The 22,647-nt window shown below is 49.6% G+C and overlaps 1 protein-coding gene across 1 annotated transcript in view; it reads right to left on the bottom strand.

Moving 5' to 3' along the window:
• The window catches only part of LOC126523919 (uncharacterized), a 359,924-nt gene that overhangs the window by 1,741 nt on the left and 335,536 nt on the right, over positions 1-22,647 (bottom strand). Inside the window, exon 20 of the mRNA XM_050172335.2 lies at positions 12,845-12,994. Coding sequence (XP_050028292.2) covers positions 12,845-12,994 — 150 coding nt within the window. The remainder of the gene's footprint in view (positions 1-12,844; positions 12,995-22,647) is intronic.

Here is a 22,647-nt window from a genome sequence, read left to right as displayed (position 1 = left end):
ACTAATTATGACAAATACACCGTATTTGTATATTTGACTGTTTCATTTGATATTCTGTTTTTGCATATATGCTTTTTGGAAATTCTATTTTTCCACACAGGATATTTCACTGATTGGCTAAATGTCATTTGGTTACTTTAAGCATTACTTGATTGTGTTACTTCCTCATGTGATGCTTATTCATATTAACGCGCTAGCAGTAAGGGCTCTGCCAATGCACCCTCCTCACACCTGACATCTCAACCTTCGGTGGCGCATCAGTATCAGTTCCGTGTCGTTCGGAAAGACTTCTCTGATGCCTGGAGCAGGAAGACGCGACCATAAGCTGTTTGGTGTACCTGCGTCCATACGCAACTCATGAATTCCCGGTAAGCACTGAATGTATTTCTTTTTCTCATTTTCTTTTGTTTTTTCCTTCCACACTACTTTTAGGTGCTGTTCAAATTCACCGAAAATATATTGTGTATCAAGCCATGTTCATGGCCACATGCGTATGGGAGACTAAAACCACGATGTTAGCACAATTGAGAAATACTATGTTGTGCCACCTCTCGCGATCAGCAAAAACCCGTATATCATGGATAATTCAAGCATGTTTTCAGGCACGCAGTATCCTTTGGGCTCGAATTCTCCAAAATAAGGTGGCCTAACAGCTCGCAGGGTTATCTGACTGAGCTAGATTCGATGCTCGGTTGCCACAGTCAGATGTCCGAATCTTTTTTTTTTTGTCCTCAAGGTGAGAAACTTGAATTCAAGCCCCCAGTACACTACATCTCCAGCCTTGGAGTGCCGCCTGACACCGGCAAACGGGCAAGCGGGGCTACACTAATCCAGGTACAACCAAATTAAGAGGACCCATTATGCTTGAAGACGACACTCCCTCACCAGAACAGAAATTGGCCTCCCTGGTACAGTATTCGGCCACTGCCTCCCAAATGACTCATTTGTTTAACAAATGGCCCTCAGTCCCCAGCAGCTGCAGAGCATTTGACCAAGGTGGCGATCAGACCTGTAACGCAGCAGAGGGTGCTAAGAATCTTGGGACCCGGACAGGCCGCCCGTTGAGGATCGCACGGAAATTCATGATATCGGATCGCCTAATCTTTCCTTGCGTTGGTGCTGCACAGCGAGCACCTTCGTGAGGCCACGCAGTGCCGCCTCCTGCTCCTGACCCCAAGTCCACCGTTCGTCTTTGCTCAAGAGCTTCGTCAAAGGCGCCTGCACAGCCAAGCAGTCTGGAATGAATTGGCGATAAAAGTTCACCAATCCCAGAAAGTACCTCAGTTCGCCGATATCTTTCGGCGACGGGTACCTCCGTAAAGCCTTGAGCTTATCCTCACTCGGCAGGACGCGGCCGTTGTCCAGCGTGAATCCCAACAGCGCTATTCTGCTCGCAGCTATCTGAGCTTTGTTCGGGTTCAGCGTGATACCCGCGGACCTCAGCCTGTCTAGGACGTCTCTCAAGTGGCGCAAGTGCTCCTTGAATGTTTTCGAATAAACCACTATGTCGTCCAGATATGCGAGGGCATGTTGCCACTTCGCGTCTCCTAGCACTCGGTCCATCAACCTTTGATAAGTAGCAGGAGCTCCGACCAAACCAAAAGACATTATCTTAAATTGAAAGAGCCCCCGTGACAAGTGAAAGCCATTTTCTCTTTGTCACGCTCGTCCATTTCAACCTGAAAGTATCCACGACTAGCATCGAGCGTCGTAAAGTACTTCGCCCCGCCTAGGTTAGACACTAAAGAGGAAATGGAGGGTAGAGGGTACGCATCCTTCTTCGTAACCTCATTCAGCCTGCAGTAGTCTACACAAAGGCAATAGGTATCGTCCTTCTTCAGGACTAGAACTACTGGAAAGCCCCGTGGGCTGTTCGACCTTTCCACCACGCCTGTGTCGATGAGTTCGTCTAAGGCGCTATCAAGTGCTTTCCGCTTAGTCAAGCTAATCGGCCGAGGATTACATTTCCATGGCGCAGCGTCACCCATGTATATCCTGTGCCTGACTAGCGTAGTGCGGCCCGGACGGTCAGTGAAAATCGCGTCGTATTCGTACAACAGCGACGACAGTTGTGCCCGTTCTCTCTCCGGCATATTGACCTCTGACAAAAGCGGATGCATTACTCCTCGCAGAACAGTGGCGCACTGTTGTGCCACCGTGTCTCTCCCCTCGCCTGCGCCAATTACGGTTCGCTCGCTTGGCTGTGGCCGGGTGTGGCCCACTCGCGCCGCGCCCGGAGACTGGCTCGTCTCCGTTGCCACGGGCGCTTTTGCGAAAAGCTTTAAAGCACCCGTTCCGTTCTCTCGGTAACCTCCGTTGCCGATGTCTATTACAATGCCTGACTTGACGAGAAAGTCTCGACCCAAAATAACAGGCACTGATAAACCCAGGAGATGTACGAGGCGTTGTCGCCTGACACGTTTCTCCCAATGGATCACTAACCTAGCTGCAACGCTCGATTGCGCTGTGCCGGAAGCAAGTCAGAAGGTGCTGTCATTATCTCTCAAGCGGATATTGTTCTCGCGGAGATGATGCAACACCTCGTCACCAAATAATGAAGTGCTTGCTCCGGTATCCAATAATGCAGCAAATTTCTTTCCGGCTATCGTTAGCTCGATGAACGGCGCCTGCGAGTCCGCAACACTTCCTATGCGAAAGCCAAAGGCGCAAGTAACTCGATACCACCGGCTATGTTCAACATCGCCGCACGTGGCCCAAGGTGGACCACCGGCGGCCTCGCCCGTTTTCCGAGCCACGTGCTTAGCCTCGGCCTGGCGTGCGGCCGCAGTCACGGGCGATGTGCCCTGATCGGCCGCATTGGTAGCAGCGGCCGCTGAAGCATCGGTGGCGTGGGCGGCCGTCGCTCCACTCCGGCCCACCGATGCTTCTTTGAACTGCGTTCAGCGTGTGCCGCTCCTCCAGTCTCGCATCGGCCTCTCGTTCTTGTCGCGGCACACTGAGTGCGGCATTAGTCGGTGCTGTTCTCAGCGCATAGGCGTACGGGTCCAAAGCGCAGTCTGATAACTCCCAACTACGCTGGACCTGCTGCTCCGCGAACGATGCCGACGCGTCGACTCTAGACGAGTGGAAAGTGATTGCACCGCTGTTCCACGCGCAGCGAGGCTCGAGTGACAGCGCCGTGGGTGGAGGCGGGCGGTATGCTCGCGCCGCGAGAATGTCTCCCTGGATGCGCTTCGCCTTGGCGGCAAGTTCGTCTAGGTCTCTAAACCTCTGAAATAGGCCGCGAAAGTGGGTGCGCCTGCCGTGTGACATGCTCAACTTTCTGTTCATCGGTGGTGAGAGGGTTCGCGAGACGATAAAGTTTGTCCATCGCTCGAACATATTCCAGCAGGGACTCGTCCGGATGCTGGGTACGAAGCTGCAGCTCTCTCCTCAAACGCCACTCGTAATTGGCCGGAACAAATTCTTCGCGGAAGTTCGCGCGGAGCTCTTCTACTGTGCGGCATCGGTGTCCGGTCAGTTGGAACCATCGAGCCGCCTGGTCCGTCAGTGAAACCGGGATCATGCACGCGACTAGTTCGGCGTCTGAAAGCCCGGTTGCCTGCTCGTAATACAGCAGACAGTCGAGGTACTCACTTGCACTCGTGCGATCGCGGTACACACTGTAGGTAGGCATGTCTACCTTAATCCGTGGTTGCTCGCTCTGCAACGAGGCCTGCATTGTGCCTTGCAGGGCACCGGCTAAGCTCTGCATGATTTGCAACGCATTTTGCAGCATTGCCTCGCTAGACGGCAAACTCTCGCCCAAAGGGCCGGATGCCTCCGCCGTCGGGGTTGAGTTATTTAGTGGCATGTGTGCCTGTGTGCCTCTGTGTCCGCGTCGCGATGCGGCGAGGGGCTCGACGTGGTATGCCACGTAGTGGGGTTAACCTCTGCCCACGTGGCATTTGCCCCAGCCTGACTGTTCTGCGTGAAACACTCAAAACCAAAGCTGCTGGTTTGTTCAACAGCTGCCGCCGCGTTAGCAATAGGCTGCTGACTTTGCGTCGCTACATTTGACAACATGAACAAATCTGAGAGGTCACACAAGCCAGCCGCCATTGTTCGCTGAAACGTGGGTAGTCCTAGCGCCAACACACACCAGAAGACTCACCGTGTTGCCGAATTCGATCCAGGTTGGTAGCGCCAAATGTGGGGGTTCCACTCTGCGTGCGGCTAGGGCTGAAGGCGAGCTCCGGATCTAGCCCCATGCAGTCGCTTCGTGGTACTCCCAACCCATAGTGCGGGAATCGCGGCTACGCCAGGTTCGAACGAATAAGGCAACCAGCGGTGTCAACAGTAATAACGTTTATTGCTATTAGCAATAGTGAACACTCGCAGAGGGACGTCCTCTCAGTAATAGTAGTAAATAGGCTTGCCTCGTTGTCTGGGTGGGTCAGACAAACGAGGTCACTCACGGGATGCGGCAGATGCTTTCGTCCAGGCGGTCCAGGTGTCGGCGTCCCAAGTGAGAGGATCTCCCCCGGTGGCACGTTTTTATGCCTTTTTACCTTTTTGCGAGGGGAAGTCCTCCTCGCCCGCCGGATACGTTTCCCTTTAGCGTGAGCCGCATGGGGGGAGAGGGGTACGCGCGTCACAAGAGCGATGGAGAAAGGGAGGGCGCGTAGTGCCTCTCTCCCTTGTCTACGCTGGCTCGACCCGTCTGCCACATGCAAACGGGACAACGCGGGTACGCGGGAGGAAATGGAGGCGGGTGCTCCCCACACACGAAATGTGCGGTTAGAAAGGTAACTTTCAATGATACCTAACATACTCCCACGGATACCCATAGCGGAAAGGTCTCGAATAATAGCGAAGCGCCATGTGGTGTCGTATGCTTTCTCCAAATCAAGAAATACGGAGAGAAAAAACTGTTTGTGTATGAAGGCATCCCTTATATTTGCCTCAATTCGGACAAGGTGGTCTGCGGTCGACCTGCCTTCTCAGAAACTACACTGGTAAAGATCTAGTAGTCTATTGCTCTCAAGGATATAGATTAGGCACCGGTTTATCATCTTTTCAAAGAGCTTGCAGAAACAGCTCGTCAAAGTGATAGGCCTGTAACTACTAGGTAAGGACGGGTCCTTACCTTGTTTGAGTATGGGTATTATTACAGCTTCTTTCCAAGAAGATGGAATATACCCAGCGGCCCACATGACATTAAAAAGTGAGAGGAGTGTTTTCTGTATTTCAGGATGCAGGTACTTGATCATTTCATAAATGACACGGTCACCACCTGGTGCTGAGCTTTTGCAACAAGCAAGAGAAGTTTTGAGCTCAGCTAAACTGAACTGGCGGTTGTAATTTTCATTTTGGGCACATTTCCGATCAAGGCGCTGTCGCTCTGCGCATTCTTTGAACTTCAGGAATGACTGTGAGTAACGCGATGCACTGGAGATATACTCAAAGTGTTCTCCCAGACAGTCTGCCTGGTCTTCCAGGCCATCTCCATGGGTACTTACTAAGGGCAGGGGGTTCGTCTCCCGGCCTTTTAGTTTATTCACCCTATTCCACAATTTTGCCTCGTCTTTGTAAGTATTTATTCTAGTTATGGTACCGCACCCAGCTCTCTCTCTTCGCACGTCGACGTATTCTCCTGCCTTGAGATTTGACTTGTTTGAAATTAATAAGGTTTTCAGCTGTTGGAGAATTGTGAAGCAATCCCCAAGCTTTGTTTTGATTTTTGCGTGCATTTCGACATTCGTCATTCCACCATGAGATGCGACGGTTCTTTGCCAGTCCGTTAAATTGTTCAATGCATTTTGTTGCAGCGTCAATAATAAAACCAGTTAGGTATGCCACATCGTCTATATTAAAATCAGAAATGTCGTCCCATCCTAAACACGTGAGTTCTCGAAACAGCTCCCAGTTTGCTGATTCGAGGTTCTATTGAGGGAAATGCGGCGAGCATGCATCTGGTTTGGTTAGGTTTAATGTAATTGGGAAGTGGTCACTCCCATAGGGGTTCTTGAGAACAGACCACTCCAGGTAAGGAAATAGTGAACTCGAAACGATGCTCAAGTCTATGGAGGAGTATGTGTTATGTGTAACATTGTAATACGTTGGTTCTTTTTTGTTCAATAAACATACACCTGAAGAAAACAAAATTTTCTATCAGGCACCCACACGCATCGGAACGCGAGTCGCCCCACAGGCGGCTATGTGTGTTTAAATCACCAACGACTATGTATCGTGGAGGAAGTTCATCGATAAGGCTTTGAAACACTGCTTTAGATAATTGACAGGAGAGGGAGACGTTTATCGAACAAGCTGTGATTAACTTACCAAACAGCACAGCTCGGACTGCAACTGCCTCGAGGAGAGTTCGGAGTTTGATTTGCTGACATGCAACGCCCTTATCGACTATTACGGCTACACCCCCTGAGGAGGTGAGTGCATCTTCGCTGTCTTTGCGGTAAGTGGCATATTGCCTTAGAAAGTTGGTCTGTGTTACTTTTAGGTGTGTTTCTTGGACACACAGCACCTTTGGAGTGAATTTGCAAAGGAGTTCTTTAACATCATCAAGATTGTGAAGAAGTCCTCTCACGTTCCATTGTATTATTTGGGTATCCATAACGGGAACGAGGTTAGTGCTGTGTGTCTAGAAAGAGAATTTAGGTTACAGGACCCTTTTCCGGTCCTGTAATGCGATGTTTCTCTTTTTTGGAGCGATTCTCACCGCTCCTTAGGCGCTAGTGGCACCGTTTAACTTGGTGTCGTGTCCATCGCCTCCTGCGAAGCGCTGCACACCCGCTCTTGTGAGCGATTTGTTTGTTGAGAAAGCCTCTTCTCAAAGGATGAGGGCCTTGAGGCCACAAGCCCGGAGGTCGACGGCCCCTTCTCGGATGATGGAGCAGCGCTAGCCGCAACCGCCAAGGGGGCAGGTGACGTCATTGCCGGCTCATAGGTGTGGGCCGGACAGCCACCGGAGGCCGTTGTGACGCTGCCCCCTGACGCGCCACTTCAGCAAAGCTATTCTTCGGTAAGAAGGATACGCGCCTGCGTGCCTCCTTAAACGAAATATTCTCTTTGGTTTTCATTGCCCCTATTTCCTTTTCTTGTTTTCAATGTGGGCAGGACCGCGAGTATGCGGGGTGCTCCCCATTCACAATTCACACAGTGTGGAGTGTTCTTGCATCACTGGGACGGATGTTCATGGTCGCTACATTTGGCACAGGTTAGTCGGCCACGGCAGTTCTGGGAACTGTGGCTAAACCTTTGAGACTTAAAACATCGGCGGGTATTTGAGATATGCGGCTTCATCCTGATCTTCACATAGCCTGCCGCGATTGTTTCGGGCAGAACACTTGAACCAAATTGTAAGAATAAAATGCTTAGTCTAAATTTTGTTACTATCGCGCTTCATTTTGATTCGTTTTACACTGATCACATTCTGGTCACTCCAGCCTTCAAGTAGTTCAGCCTCTGTCAGATCAATCAGGTCACTATCAGATACAACACCACGGCTGGTGTTTATTGTGCGATGCGGTGTCACATTCACTGGAACGTCCCCAAAAGAGACAAGATTCGGCAGCTTTTCAAACTGATTTTTATCTTGGAGTTCCAAAAGGAGATCTCCACTTGCAAGTTTGGTTACTTTAAAGCCTATCAAGCAAGAATATCAGTTATTGATTTAGACACTAGAACAGGAGGGATCATTCTCGCTGACTTTGCGGTTTTCTCTGAGTGAATGACATGAAATTTGGGAAAGTTTTCATTATGACGACCATGGAACCTAAATACTTCTTCGATGCGCCCTCGTTTATGAGGGCGATCAGGAAGGGGTGGAAAAGAACTTGCCATAGATATATGCGGAAATTCGACAGCACCGCCAGCCACCCACCATGGAGCCCAACAAGGGGACGCTGCAGGACCGTGAAAAGACACGGCCTGCACGCGCCAGCTGTACGACACTACTATAACCAAATATGTTATAACCAAGGTTGGCTATACCACACAAGGTTAACCCTTGCTGCCAGGGAAAAGCGGAAATAAAAAGGAAGCTAGGAAGAGACAGGAAAGACCGAAAGCAAGAGAAAGACGAAGATTAGAGAGGAGGATAGGAAAAGGCAACTACCGATTTCCCCCAGGTGGGTCAGTCCGGGGGTGCTGTCTACGTGAAGCCGAGGCCAAAGGGGTGTGCTGCCGCCGCCGAGGGGCGGTAAAGGTCCAAACACCCGGCATTGCCTCAACCCCCAGGATCCCCTTTTCCCCGGACACGGCTAGGCCGTGCACGGTGAGACGCGGGAGAGTCCAACTCTCGTGTGCTTGGGTATGTGGTGTCACAACACACCAAACGCCTGCTGACGCAGACGCCCCTGCAGGGGGTCATTAGAGAGGAATTTGATTTCTAAAAGTGATTCTGAACAAGTATGAGGACCAGGGTTAGTCTCAGTGTCACCGGAGCATAATAGTATAAAAGCCATAGAGAAGCATTTACATAACGTCTCGCGCAATACCCTTGGGCACGGGAACAGTAGCAGACACAGGGAATTAGATAACTTAACGTATACAGTCGCCTACTGATTTTTTCGACTCCAATAATTCGGACATGCTCGATTATTCGCTCTGCTTCGCGGCACCGCCATTCGCCTCATAGACCATAATGTATAACAACTGCCGAACGTTCAGACACCTTGCAGCCTCTCGTCTGATTTTTCGGACACTCCTTAAGCCAACTCAATCGAGAGCACCATGCACCGGCTCTCACCGGTGCACGGTTCGACTTGCTGAATGGCATTTTTGTTTTGAACGGAGCCTCCTTGCTGCCCCACGAAGTGGCGCTACTGCAAATCTTCGCGCATCATCAACGTTTCTGCCTGGTTCGTGGCCACAGCAGTTCCGGTCTCAGCTTAGTAACCCATGTCATGACAATCCAGCAGCTGATCTGTTTCTTTCTTCGTGCATGAAGCTGCGAGTAGGCCACATTTTTCGTTTGTGCGACTGATGTCAGCGTGATGGCGTGGTGGTGTTTGCTCTGTGAGATGTGTCGAGGTTACGGAAAGTATGGCGCGTCAAGTGTCTAATGGTGCCGACAGTGCCCGTGCAGACTGTGCTGGGGAATGCCAGCAAGCGGGATCCGGGAAGCCTAGGATTTGTCGCCTTCCGATGTGCTCCCTACTGCCGCCGAAATCGTTCTCCCAAGACCCGCGCAGTGGTTGCATTGCGATTCCGGACAATGTCTCATTTGACAGTTTCACAGGTGCTGACACTGCTGTACTGACATGCGCAGAACTCAACAACGGCGAGATCCTTCGTCAGGTTTCTGCTGACCCGCTGAACGATAACTCCGAGTCGGAAGATGACACACCATGTGCTACGCTGCCGTCGCATGCGGCGCGTGTAGAAGTAGTGACTGCTTTCAGCCGCCTATAGTGACCGTACGACCCTCTCCGAGATTCAGGCTTATCTGATTGCGCACATAAACGGAACAGCGTGCAACGGCACATTCACGATTTCTTCAAGCCTACTGCCAAGCCCGAATAAGTGCGTGGAAATAAAGGATTTTTTTTCTTCGTAATCTGCTTTTTCGGAGACCTGTTTATTCGGACATTTCCGCAGTCCCCGTGAGGTCCAAATAAACAGTCGGCGACTGTAATAATAATTGTGCACCAACCTGCATCACGAAGGGGAAACGAATAAAAGCTATGCCAGAAGCGCTGTTCGTGTGCCCACTCGAATTCCTGAATGCTACCACGTTCTACTCTTAAAGGCGAAGCTTAAGCGTCCTCCAAATTTTTTTGCCCTTTTCGCAGAGTAGTTTATTCTAGAGAAATGAAATAGTGCTTTCAGCGGCACGCCTAAAGTGGCCTCAGCAACAGCGCACAAATACGAAACCACTACTGCTTCCACTTTGCTTTTGTGCGATCAGCTGCCGGAAATGCAACTGAGTTTTCGCTATTGCACTGTGCTCCAATCATGCTGGATTGATCATGTAGATTGAAGACGTGTGCAGTAGTTGGCTGCAAAAATAGTGATTGGCATATTAAGAAATGGAATGAATCTCTGTGGCCAAGTTTACGGACCGCTGCTGCAGCTCTCCAAACATGTTACCGATACTTTGAGATGTACGGCTTTCCTCGTAAATACAGAAATTTGTTCATTCGCGAGTGTTGTATCACTATATCTTCCAAAAAAAGTGCTTCAGCTGTGGAACATCAGCAAGAGGAAGTACCACTCGTTAAACAATGACAAAGGAAGTAGTGCCGCATCCGGCAGTAGTAAGTTTTGCGCACACTAACCCTTCGCACCAACATCTTCACACACCAACCCAGCTGGCACGGAAGCTTACACCCACTCTATTGCCAACATGTCAATAAGTGAATGGGTGCACAATTGAATATATGCGCACCATATGCGCACCATATACGCACAATATATGACGGACTACACTGATAGCACACGAATCGTAGAAGCCCAATGTTTTGTGATGGTCCACAAGAGTAAACAAGTTACTAGCGATAATGAATCTTTGCTACAAGGTATTACAATGTACAAAGTGGCTACATTTCAAGCTTTGTGCGCAATAAGAACAAATCTAACGAAACTGAGCACACTTGCGAGCGATTAGGCAGGAAATAATCAGATAGTGACCGCACCAAGGAGCTTTACTGAGTCAGAAATGTGACAGGCCACTGCTTCAAAATATTTGTCAAAGAATGAAGAGCAAAACACACTAATCCAATACAATTCATGAGCGGCATGTTTGGATAGCTTGGAATACATATTTAGCCCCGCTTTTAGAACAAGCACCATATACGCTGCTCGCGCCATTTGCACCTAGCTTAATCAGCTCTGAAAGCGCCTTTGCATGTTCTCTGAAGCTGTGGCCAAAGCTTCATGTCGCCCATCGAGTCACCGTTTACGATATCTCTCGAAGCCGATGTTTGCTAAGTCCCAATGGTATCATACACACCCACTGTAATCGTGGAAGCAACGGGGGCAGTTGAGGCAAGCAATGAATGCGTCACCATGTGATCGAACATGGATGCGCCCACGGGATTTCCGCGAAAAGGGTCAATATGTGCTTTGCTGCGAACTGCGTGTGATGATAGGCCTCCAGTAGCTTTGGCTATTTGCCCAACCATTTTCAATCAATCAGTCTTTACTTTCACCTTATACGATCAACACACAATTAAAGAAAAGTGACATAAGAAAATGCAAGCTTTACAGAGCTCCTGCCATCCGTACAACAGCATTCATTTGGAAATTAAGACACTCGCATTTAGAAATGCAATATTTGTAGTAACCTATGCAATGATTGTAGATCTACAAATATTTAAATAACTATATTCCTGTTATACATGAGACGTATTTCACTACGATGTATGCGAAGTTGATCTACACAAGACATAAAAAGATACAATTTACCCAATTCACACAGTAACTTTTACATATGAAATAAGTATTTTGTATGAAATAAAGAATTGGATGGAAACCCGTCTGGTCGAGAATATACATGACAACAGTTAAAAACGGAGACCAACCACGAAAGTTTATAAAAGGAAAGACGTTTCGGCTCTCGCGCAGGAGCCGTAATGTCTTTTCTTTTATAAACTTTTGTGGTCTGTGTCTGTTTTTAACTGTTGTTATGTATGTTGTAATACGAATAAGTGCAATAGCTATACAGAGCATCATAAGCATGGTATATACATGAAGCCCACAATGTTGAAACTTCAGTACATCATGTAAATGGAGGTTCAGTCTAGCGCTCTTAGATTACTTAGACTTAGAAAGGTTAAATATGTCTGTTTGTTAGTTTAGCTATTAAATAACCATAAACTGTTGCCCAACACCATCCTCTGTCGTGACAACATTCTCAATAATCGCCTTGTCAGTGATCTCTTCCCAGAACAAGCATTATCCGCACTCTAAGTCTCCTCTACCGAAGCACCACCTGCTTCATCATCATGTTCTTTTAGAAAAACAAAAACAGAGGTGTATTTATTATGCATATAAGTTTTACGGGATAATTTCTAAATGTACAAAAACTGAACAGTAATGACAAAAAATTTGTTGGATAACGCAGTTAAAGACCGCGCAAAGAGCGATGGAACGAAGAATGCTAGGCATAACTTTAAGAGAACGAAAGAGAGCGGTTTGGATCAGAGAGTAAACGGGTATAGATGATATTCTGATAGACATCAAGAGAAAAAAATGGCGCTGGGCAGGCCATGTAATGCACAGATTAGACGTTAGATAGTTGGACCATTAGGGTGACAGAATGGGTACCAAGAAGGGAAGCACAGTAGAGGACAGCAAATGACTAGGTGGTGCGATGAAATTAGGAAATTTGCGGGTGCTAGCTGGAATCGGTTGGCGCAGGACAGTGGACATAAAATAGGCTGCTGCTGCTGCTGCTGCTGCTGCTGATGATGATGATGAACGTAGCTTTACCGCAAATCTTTTTTGACTATTTGCAAGCGCTTTTATAACTCTTTGGTCTTTTGAGCCTGTGTGCCAGCAAAACTGCAAAACTGGTCTGGCTGCCACTAGCATGTATGCGCTTGCATGCACAAATGTGCAACTGAAAGTGTGAAAAAAGAAGGAAAATCCAAAGCATTTGACCAAGCATGCTGCACATTGCTGTCACATAGATGCAGCTGCAGATCACGTCACAGAAAGCTCTAATGCATCCATGTGTTTCTCCTTGCATGGTGTCCTGTTTCCCAATTTTGGGCATTTAGCAATCAGTCATTATAATGAACCAGCTGACCCCTCAAGACATTCTACTTAACATTTGAAACACTGAAGCCAATTTCATGATAGGCTGCAAGTTGAGCCTTTTTCATTGATCTATCAATAGCACCATTCAGTTCCTCAAAACAGATCACAAAGGCCTCACGCATAAGCATCAAGCACCACCAGGAAGCAGTGGCGCAGCTCCGAGTGGGTGCCAGCCCCCCAGCGGTTCAAAGCCGGCACGCAGAGTCTTGCAAGCTCCAGCAGGGCAGCTGACACGTCCAGCTGACGACAGTGGACTTTCATCAGCTCCCTGCAGAGGAGGTTTTAGTCAGTGTTAACACTCGCTGTTTACTGCACCAGACTTTAAAAAAAGGACAATAAAAGGGGCTGCTACTTCTTGCGCTTCATACGGCACAGAAATACGAACAAGTTCTTGTGTACCATTCTTTCGTCTGCATTTCTCTCTTTCCATGTCTTTCCATTCTTTCTTTCCAAAAAGAACCTCCTTGACTGTAACACCTGCGCTAGGGAGGGTACGCACTGTTTATACATGCAGAAAAATTAGGCATCAAATGAGTTATTGCACCCATCATGCATACTCCTTCATCTCATGTAAGTCGTAGCACTTAAAACTTTTTGGTGCGCAAACGTAACACTTGCATGTGTTATTACACGAACCTGTCACTTATTTCGGTTATTTACTTTTTCTTTAGTTTACTTGAATGACCTGCCTACAGACTATTGGTTACAGTGGTGGAACAGCTATATGACTTTTTATCACAGATCTTGGCACAAGCAGAAAGATGATTTGGCAAATCAGTTTTGTGGAAGCCTACAAGGTGGAGGAAGGTTACGAAAAAAGAAAATTGTCATTCACTCTGCTCACACTGCAACCTGCTAGCCTACTGGTGGGTATTCTGTAAGAGCCCACCTAGTGGATTGTCAATTTTAGCTGCCGCCAATTGGCTGGAGCTGAAGCGAGAAGGACAATGACTGTGGGCACCCGTTTCCTTCTGTCCAATCGGCACTTCCAGCAATTGGCAGCTGCCAACCGGCACTTCCAACACATCAGCAGCAGCCGAAATGAACATATCCAATAGGTGCACATTTACAAAATGTATAACGAATGTTATACATTTTACAGCAACAGGAGTTTTGGATGCCGTAAGGTGTCTGGCTTAATGCCGTAAGGTATCCGGCTTTAGACACCTTACAAGTGGCTGGAGTCAGAGGTAGAGAAGAAAAGTCACAATGGCAGCTCGGAGACCAGTTGCACAGGCCTGCAGCTGGTGGTTCATGCCTTTTTATCCCACGTAACGACTTGAGAAACCGTTCATATTGTTACGTGTAGAAAGACACAGACGAAAGTGTCGTATCGGCGCCGCCGCTATCAGTGCGTGATCGACAAAAGACAGGAGACGACTGTAGTCCAAAACGCCAGCAAGGGGAAAGAGCCCCCGTCCTTATTTCCACAGCCGTTTTAAGTAGAACCCGCGTGACGTCAGTGACACGTGGTTCCATACATGCGTCAGGCGCAATGACTCGGCGCGCCCTGCTGGAGCGTGCTTTCAGCCGCAGAGAAATACATTCCAGCACATCCCCCCTTTTGCAAAATGAAAGTGGTTTTCGCGCATGACATTTAGCACACCCGCACATGAACAAAAAGCAAGAACCCTCAGTGGTAATCTACCATGAACAAAACCTTATTCATCAATCCCATATTAAACTGGTCGCTTAACCACTCTACCAGACTTGGTCACAGTCACTGAAGCAGAAGCTACTAAAGTTGAAGTCATAGCCCCCGATGCTAAAGGTAACGAATCTGTTAAGGTAGCGGGTTACTCCCTGTTCGTAAAAACCGATTCGGATGAATCACTTTCGTTTGGAAACTCGTAGCTGCATTCTGCCTTCCTCTGTTCTGGCAAGTGGTTGAGCATTCGTCGGTTACGCCGCAGCGTACTCCTATCCTGGGTGCGTATTATGTAGGACAGCGGTGTAGCGGCTGTGGCTAGCACCGTTGCTCTAGTCTTCATGTCCGTTACCCAAACAGAATCACCAGCTTTTAGTTTGTTCAATTCTCAGGTTCTGTGGCGCCTGTTGTAGTACCGTGCTTGTAGCATCTTGTTGGCACTGTCTTTGGCCGCAAGATTACGCAGCGGTGGCTGCACTCGACCACGCAGCTGCGGCGCCATTGGAACTCGTGTCCTAAGATGCCGGCCCATGAGAATTTCAGCCGGACTAGGGCCAAGAATGCCTGGGGTTGCCCTGTAGGCAAGCAGAGCCAGGTACGGGTCCTTAGATTTAAGGATCAGGCGCTAAACTGTTTGCACCATACGCTCAATTTCCCCATTAGCCTGAGGGTACCTAGGGCTAGTAGTGACGTGACAAAAGCCATAATCGTGTGCAAACTTATCAAACTCTGTACAAGAAAATTGTGGTCCATTGTCTGTCACTACGGTCTCCGGGATGCCATGGCGTGCAAAAATGCTTTTTAGCCTTTCTATCACCGCCCTAGCTTTTGTTGAGGGAAGGAGGGCTACTTCCGGATACCGTGACAGGTAGTCGACCACGACAAGATAATGACAGTTGTTAATAAAGCACAAGTCGACCCCTACTCGTTCCCACGCGAAACTTGGCGTTGGGGTTGAAATCAATGGCTCCGAGTTCTGGTTGACAAAGCGCGCATAAGTAACACATTCTTTCACTTGCTGCGCAAGTTGTTCGCCGATGCCTGGCCACCAGACCAATTCCTTTGCCAAAGCTCTAGTTCTCGCGATTCCCTGATGTCCATCATGTAGTTTTTTTAAGTACTTCCTTTCTTAGGTACCACCAGTCTGGTCCCTTTTAGCAGCATGCCATTGCATTCGGCAATTAGTGCTCTTTCCTGCCAGTACGGAACTAAGTAGCAAGGAAGCTTTGGTTTTTTTGGCCAGCCTTGGCGACACAACTTAAGCAAGGCTTGACAAACGACGTCAAGTCTTTTGCACATCGCGTATTCTGTTAACAAAATTGTCACCCATTTGAAGCCCTTGCACACATGCTTTCACGAAAGACGACACTTCAGAGACGGTCAGTTCACCGGCTAGTTTATCTTCTTTCGTCGGTGCTCTTGAAAGAGCGTCCGTCGTTATCAAGCTTTTACCAGGAACGTACACAATATTATAGTGATACCGCATCAGCCACATTCTGAAGCGCTGAACCCTTGGCGGCAACACATCAATTGGCATTTTACCAAGCAACGAAACGAGAGGTTTGTGGTGTTTCAAGCATCACCTCGATACCTCTTATGTATTCGTCGAATCTATCGGCAGCCCATGTTAACGCTAGTGCCTCCTTTTCCATTTGCGCGTAGCGCTGCTCAGTTTTCGTCAGTGACCTTGAAGCAAACACTATCGGCCGGCGTTCACCATTGCGTTGTTTCTGGAAAAGGACGGCACCGAGACCGTAAGACGAGGCGTCCGCCGAAAGAATCGTGGGAAGGCGTGGATCGTACATAGCCATGTACTTTGCTGAGCAGATAAGAGATTTCAAGCTTTCAAAAGCCGTGTTCTGAGCAGGGCCCCAAGCCCAGTCGGTCTCTTTCTGCAAAAGCTCCCGTAGCGGGGCAGTGGTTTGCGCCAAGTTCGGCAAAAAACAGACTAGGTGGTTGGCCATGCCCAGAACACTGCGTAATTGCGATATATCAGAGGGTGCTTTCAGCTCTTTAATGGCTCTGAGTTTGGCCAGATCCGGCTGTACGCCTTCCTCGCTGAGTAATTGGCCCAGAAAGCTTATGCTTCGAACACCGAACACACACTTTGCTTTGTTTAAGGTAACGTTAGACTGGGCCAGCTTAGCTAAGACGTTCGACAGTCTAGAGTCATGTTGCGTTTGCTTTCGCCAAAAATGAGAATATCGTCAATCAGGTTAACGACGCCAGGAAGGCCTGCCAGGATTTCAGACATTCTTCTTTGAAAATACTCTGGAGCTGATGTAATCCCGAATGGCAACCTAGTGAAACAGTACCGCCCAAACGGTATAATGAACGTGGTCAGCACTTCTGAGGCCTTGCTGAGTCGCACCTGATGGAAGCCGGAATTCACGTCTAATTTGGAAAACCATTTTGCATCGGCAAGAGAGCCCAGTGCTTGGTCGACAGTAGGCAATGTGTATCTTTCTCTTAAGACAAACTTGTTCAACTGCGTAAGGTCTACGCAGATCCTTACATCTCCCGAGTGCTTTTGTACAGGTACAATGCCGGCACACCACTCTGTTGGCTCTTCGACTTTAGGAATGACGCCTATTTGTTCCATCTTCTCGCGTTCTCGTTTTACAGGCTTCTGAAGCGGTATAGGATCCTGCGCGGTGCGCTTATTGCAAATGGAACAGCATTTGGTTTAAGCCTTATTGTATACTCCCCGGGCATAGTGCCCAAGTTGTTGAAAACCTGAGGGCACAAAACTTCGTAGTTGGGTTCCTTGTGAGCCACAGAGTCAATGAACTTGATGACTCCTAACGCTTCGAGAGCCGGCAAACCCAGCAGTACATGGCGCAAAGGACTGACCACATAACACGTTTGGCGCGAAGTTTGTCCCCTCCAAGATATATCCACCTGAAACTTGCCCAGAACATTTAAGCGGTCACCACTAGCGCCAGTCAAGACCTCGTCGGCCTTTTCCAAGCTCGTGGGAAGTCCCGGAAATAATGCTGGAATTACGGGCACTTCTGCGCCTGAGTCGACCTTCGCAAAAACAGGCACGGAGTTAAGTAATACCTGAACGTAACGCGCCTTGGCGCGAGGCGCCTCGACCGCGCCCAAGAAAACCTCCCCACTGTCCTTTTGTACAGACGACACTTCTACTATTTGCTGGTAGCCTGGAGAAGTCCCTTTGAGGCACGCCTTGCCGAAGTGTCCCTTTAAGCCGCAGTTGAAGCACCTCTGGCCTCTCGCTGGGCAGGCTGTCCTTGAGTGCGAGTTAACTCCGCAGAAGACGCACGGTCCCTCGGAACGAGCTGATGTCGGCCGGGTTTCCTTGCTGTGTTGCGGTTTCCTACGGTAGCCCACTGCGTCGACATTGACGTCCTCACATGGCTTGCACGGTGTGTATTCGTGGACTTCGTTGCAGTTTCGAAGTTCTTCTTGCTGCTGCTGAACGGTCTCTTTTAGGCGGGCCCTCGCCAGAGCTGTTGCAAGAGACAGCTTGGGATCCATTTGGAGCGACTCGGAAAGTTTTTCATCCCGCAGGCCCACGACAAACCAGTCCCCGATGAGGCGCTGCTTGTATTCTCTGAAGTCACATTTGTCCGCCAAGACGTGTAGAGCAGTCATAAACTGGTCAATTGACTCGCCAGGCATCTGGTGCCGCTTGTGAAAGCAAGCGCTCTCGTAGACAACGTTGCTCTCCTTGATGAAGTAATCGTCGAACTTCTTTTTGACCAGCTCAAATTTCTTCGAATCTTCTGCAGAAAGATTGAAGGTGGCGAAGATGTCCCTTGCTTGTCAACCCATGGTATAAAGCAGAGTGCGTACTTGTGCCTCTTCCGGCGCTCATTCAGGCCCGACGCATAGCGATAGTCGTCGAAGTGCAGTATCCACGCCGGCCACTCTGAGGTAGTGTCGAAGTCCAGCGGTGGCGGCTGCTGAAGACCCGGCGGCGATGCAGTGGCCATTGCAGCCTCCCTTTCTGACGACGTCTCGACGCTCTTTTCAATCGCTTTTCAAAAGTGGGTGGATCGCATCACTTCTGACACCATGTCGTATCGGCGCCGCCGCTATCAGTGCGCAATGGACGAAAGACAGGAGACGACTGTAGTCCAAAACGCCAGCAAGGGGAAAGAGCCCCGTCTTTATTTCCACAGCCGTTTAAGTAGAACCCGCGTGACGTCAGTGACACGTGATTCCATACATGCGTCAGGCGCAATGACTCGGCGCGCCCTGCGGAATCATGCTTTCAGCCGCAGAGAAATACATTCCAGCACAAAAAGAGGCTATTTACAGGCTATTTACACTGGACTGGAGCCAGAGCGCCAGGCCGACATTCACTCGCGCCAAGGGCACAGACCCACTTCGTCGTCGTTCTCGCGGCGGCTCGTCTATCTGGTATCTACTGATAATATCGTAATACTACCCCCCGGCGGCAAAAGCGCCGTCACGGTGCTTTTAAATATCCAAGGCACATGGAGAGTTGTAGGGCTTGAGTCGGGTGACGTGGACAATGTCCCTGGTTGTCACACCAGAGGACGTAGTGGGCGTGGCTAGAACAATTTCATAGGTGACATCGGTCACTTGGCGGAGCACACGATATGGGCCGGTATAACAGGAAAGCAGTTTCTCACAAAGGCCAACTTTACGCGATGGTGACAAAAACAACATGAGGGTGCCAGGCGCAAAATGGACATCACGGTGACGGAGGTCGTAGCGTCGCTTCTGTTTGCCTTCAGAGACTTGTAGACGAACGCGCGCAAGTTGACGAGCATGGTCAGCACGGGCGATTCCATCACGGGCGATTGCATCATGGGCATAAGCGCTAGTTGAAGCTGTGGTGGACGGAAGCACGGTGTCTAGTAGTAGCATCGGTTTGTGGCCATACAAGAGGTAAAACTGGGAAAAGCCGGCAGTTTCGACACAAGAAGAGTTGTATGCAAAGGTAATGTAGGGAAGAGCCCAGTCCCAGTCACGGTGGTCGTCTGAAACGTATTTGAATAGCATGGCTATAAGGGTGCAGTTCAAACGCTCAGTGAGGCCGTTCGTTTGAGGGTGCTAGGAGGTAGTAAACTTATGCTGAATGGAGCAGGCCCGCATGATGTCGTCAATGACTTTCGCCAAAAACGTCAGGCCACGGTCTGTTAGCAATTGACGCAGAGATCCATGCATCAAAACGATATCATGTAGAAGGAAGTCCGCAACGTCCGTTGCGCAACTGGTCGGAAGAGCGCGGGTTACGGCGTAGCGGGTCGCGTAGTCAGCCGCGAATGCAACCCACTTGTTTCCTGATGTAGATTCCGGAAATGGGCCAAGAAGGTCTAAGCCAACAAGATGGACTGGCTCGGCAGGGATGTCGAGCGGCTGCAGGTAACCAGCGGGGGGGCTGGGAAGGCTTCTTGCGTCGTTGGCAAAGTTCACAAGCGGCGACGTAATGTCGTACGAAACGGGCAAGGCCCGGCCAGAAAAAACGGCAACGTACACGGTCATAGATTCGAGATACGCCGAGGTGTCCTGCCGTTGGTGTGTCGTGGAGCTCTTCTAGAACGGTTGAGCGGAGGTGTTTAAGTATGACAAGTAGGAACTCAGAGCTGTCCGGATGAAGGTTACGACGGTACAGAGCACCGTCGCAGAGAACGAAGAGGCGTAGAGTGGCGTCGGCCGGAGAGTGTTCAAAATGGTCGATGAGTCCTCTGATGTTGGCGTCACAACGTTGCTCATCGGCGAAATGAAGCAGCTGCGACACATAGAATACACAAGCAGCACTGGTAATATTGGAGGAGTCAGGGTCGTCAACAGGGTAACGCGACAGGCTGTCAGTGTCTTGGTGCAGGCGGCCAGACTTGTAGACCACAGAATACGAAAATTCTTGTAGTCTCAAAGTCCATCGACCAAGCCAGCCTGTAGGATCTTTTAGGGATGAGAGCCAGCAGAGAGCATGATGGTCAGTGACTACGGAAAACGGGCGACCGTAGAGGTAAGGACGGAACTTCGCAACTGCCCAGACTACAGCAAGGCATTCTCATTCCGTAATGGAATAGTTGCGCTCCGATGGTGTGAGGAGGCGGCTTGCATAAGCAATAACCCGATCCTGGCCACGCTGACGCTGGGCTAAGACGGCACCTACGCCATGACCGCTGGCATCTGTACGCAATTCTGTAGGGGCATCAGGGTCGAAGTGGGCGAGAATGGGTGGTGAGGAGAGAAGAGTGATGAGACAAAAGAAGGCGGTGGCTTCTGCAGTACCCCACGAGAATTGTACGCCTTTCTTCAAAAGATTAGTGAGGGGTCTAGCAATTGCCGCAAAATCTTGAACAAAACGATGAAAGTACGAGCATAGCCCGACAAAACTTCGAACGTCTGCAGCTGTCTTCGGAACCGGAAAATCTCGGACAGCGCGAGGTTTGTAGGGATCAGGCTGTACTCCGGAAGCATCAACGAGGTGGCCCAGAACAGTAATCTGGCGGTGGCCGAAACGACATTTCGACGAGTTAAGTTGCAGCATCGCCTTTCGAAATATATCAAGTATAGCTGTTAGACGCTCAAGGTGAGTGTCAAACATGGGCGAGAAGACGATGACGGCGTCAAGGTAGCAGAGACAAGTGGACCATTTGAAACCACGGAGCAAGGAGTCCATCATACGCTCAAAGGTGGCAAGGGCATTGCATAATCCAAACTGCATTACTTTAAATTGGTATAGGCCATCAGGTGTGATGAACGCGGTTTTTTCTCTGTCCATATCGTCAACAGCAATCTGCCAGTATCCAGAACGAAGATCGATAGAAGAGAAATAGCTAGAACCGTGGAGGCAGTCAAGGGCGTCGTCTATACTTGGGAGCGGGTAGACGTCCTTCTTAGTAATGTTGTTCAGATGGCGGTAGTCTACACAGAAGTGCCACGTGCCATCCTTCTTCTTAACCAACCCTACAGGTGAAGCCCAGGGACTCGAAGAAGGCTCAATGATGTTTTTGTCTAGAATTTTGTTGACTTCGCTTTGAATTACTCAGCGTTCCGACGCAGAAACTCGATACGGTCGTCGGTGAATAGGAGTAGCATCGCCAGTAAGAATCCGATGCTTGACCACGAGCATCTGGCCTAAAGGGCAATCGTCGAAGTTGAAAATATCTCTGTAGGACGATAATACTTGGTAAAGGCCTGCGCAGAAGACAGGTCTGTCGCAACCATTTTCTGTATCTTGGGATCAGCAGCCGAGGCTGGCACGATGGGCCTGCTAAGCTCGCAAGAAGCATCGGTTGATAACGCTGCCACGTGATGGTCGCCGAGACAATCAACGTTGGTAAGGCAAATACCTCGCGGTAGAATTTGCTTTGCCAAACCAAAGTTAAAGATAGGTATGCGAGTGCGGTTCACAGTAATAGTAAGTATACTGTGAGGCCCGGTAACGTCATACTGTAGTGGAATGTCGGGCAGAGGAGTGACGAGGTACTCGCCATCAGGGACTGGTGGGGAAGAGAAGAGTTCAATATAGGCTATTGATTTTGGCGGCAGGCGAATAAAGCCGGTGGGGCGTAGGCGGCACTGGGGTGTGTCAGAAGGTTCTGTGAGAGTCGGCAACTCAAGGCGAGGGGTACTGGCAGAGCAGTCAATAAGGGCAGAATGCGCGGAGAGAAAGTTGAGGCCAAGAATTAAGTAGTGGGGGCAATGAGCAATCACGGTGAAGAGGACAGGGGTGTCGCAGCCGGCAATGCTGACTCGTGCCGTACACATGCCGATAATAGGGACAGTACCGCCATCCACAACGCGGACGACGCGTGCCGACGCTGGGGTGAGGAGCTTTTTGAGTCGTCGTCGGAAGGCAGCACTCATAATAGAAAGATGTGCGCCTGTATCGATGAGTGCAGTGACAGGATAGCCGTCAACGTCAACGTCAAGAAGGTTTTGGTTCGTTAGTAACGTGAGCAGAGGATTTGAGGGCAGGGTCGACAACGCAGCTTCACCTCCAGAAGCTGCAGTGCCTAGTTTTCCGGCTGGGTCCGGGAGGCGATAGGCGGCGAAGAGAAGCGGCGTGGTTGGGGCGAACGAGACTGATGGCGTCGAGGTGAGGGCGAGCGGCTGTAGCGAAGGTTTGGAGCAGGGGCATCAGCAACAGTGAATTCATGGCGGGTGGCATAGGGAACAGAAAGTACAAAAGTGCGGGAATAAGTGGCGGCGTATGTCCGAGGAGGTGGCGGCCATCGGTTGCGGCAGTGACGAGCGACGTGGCCGATGCGACAGCAGTGGAAGCAGATCGGCCTGTCAACAGGGGTACGCCATTCGGACGA

The sequence above is a fragment of the Dermacentor andersoni genome, chromosome 6, assembly GCF_023375885.2.
Source record: "Dermacentor andersoni chromosome 6, qqDerAnde1_hic_scaffold, whole genome shotgun sequence".
Taxonomy (NCBI): Eukaryota; Metazoa; Arthropoda; class Arachnida; order Ixodida; family Ixodidae; genus Dermacentor; species Dermacentor andersoni.
Note: the sequence above shows the minus strand (reverse complement) of the source record. Positions and strands in the feature narration are given on the sequence as shown.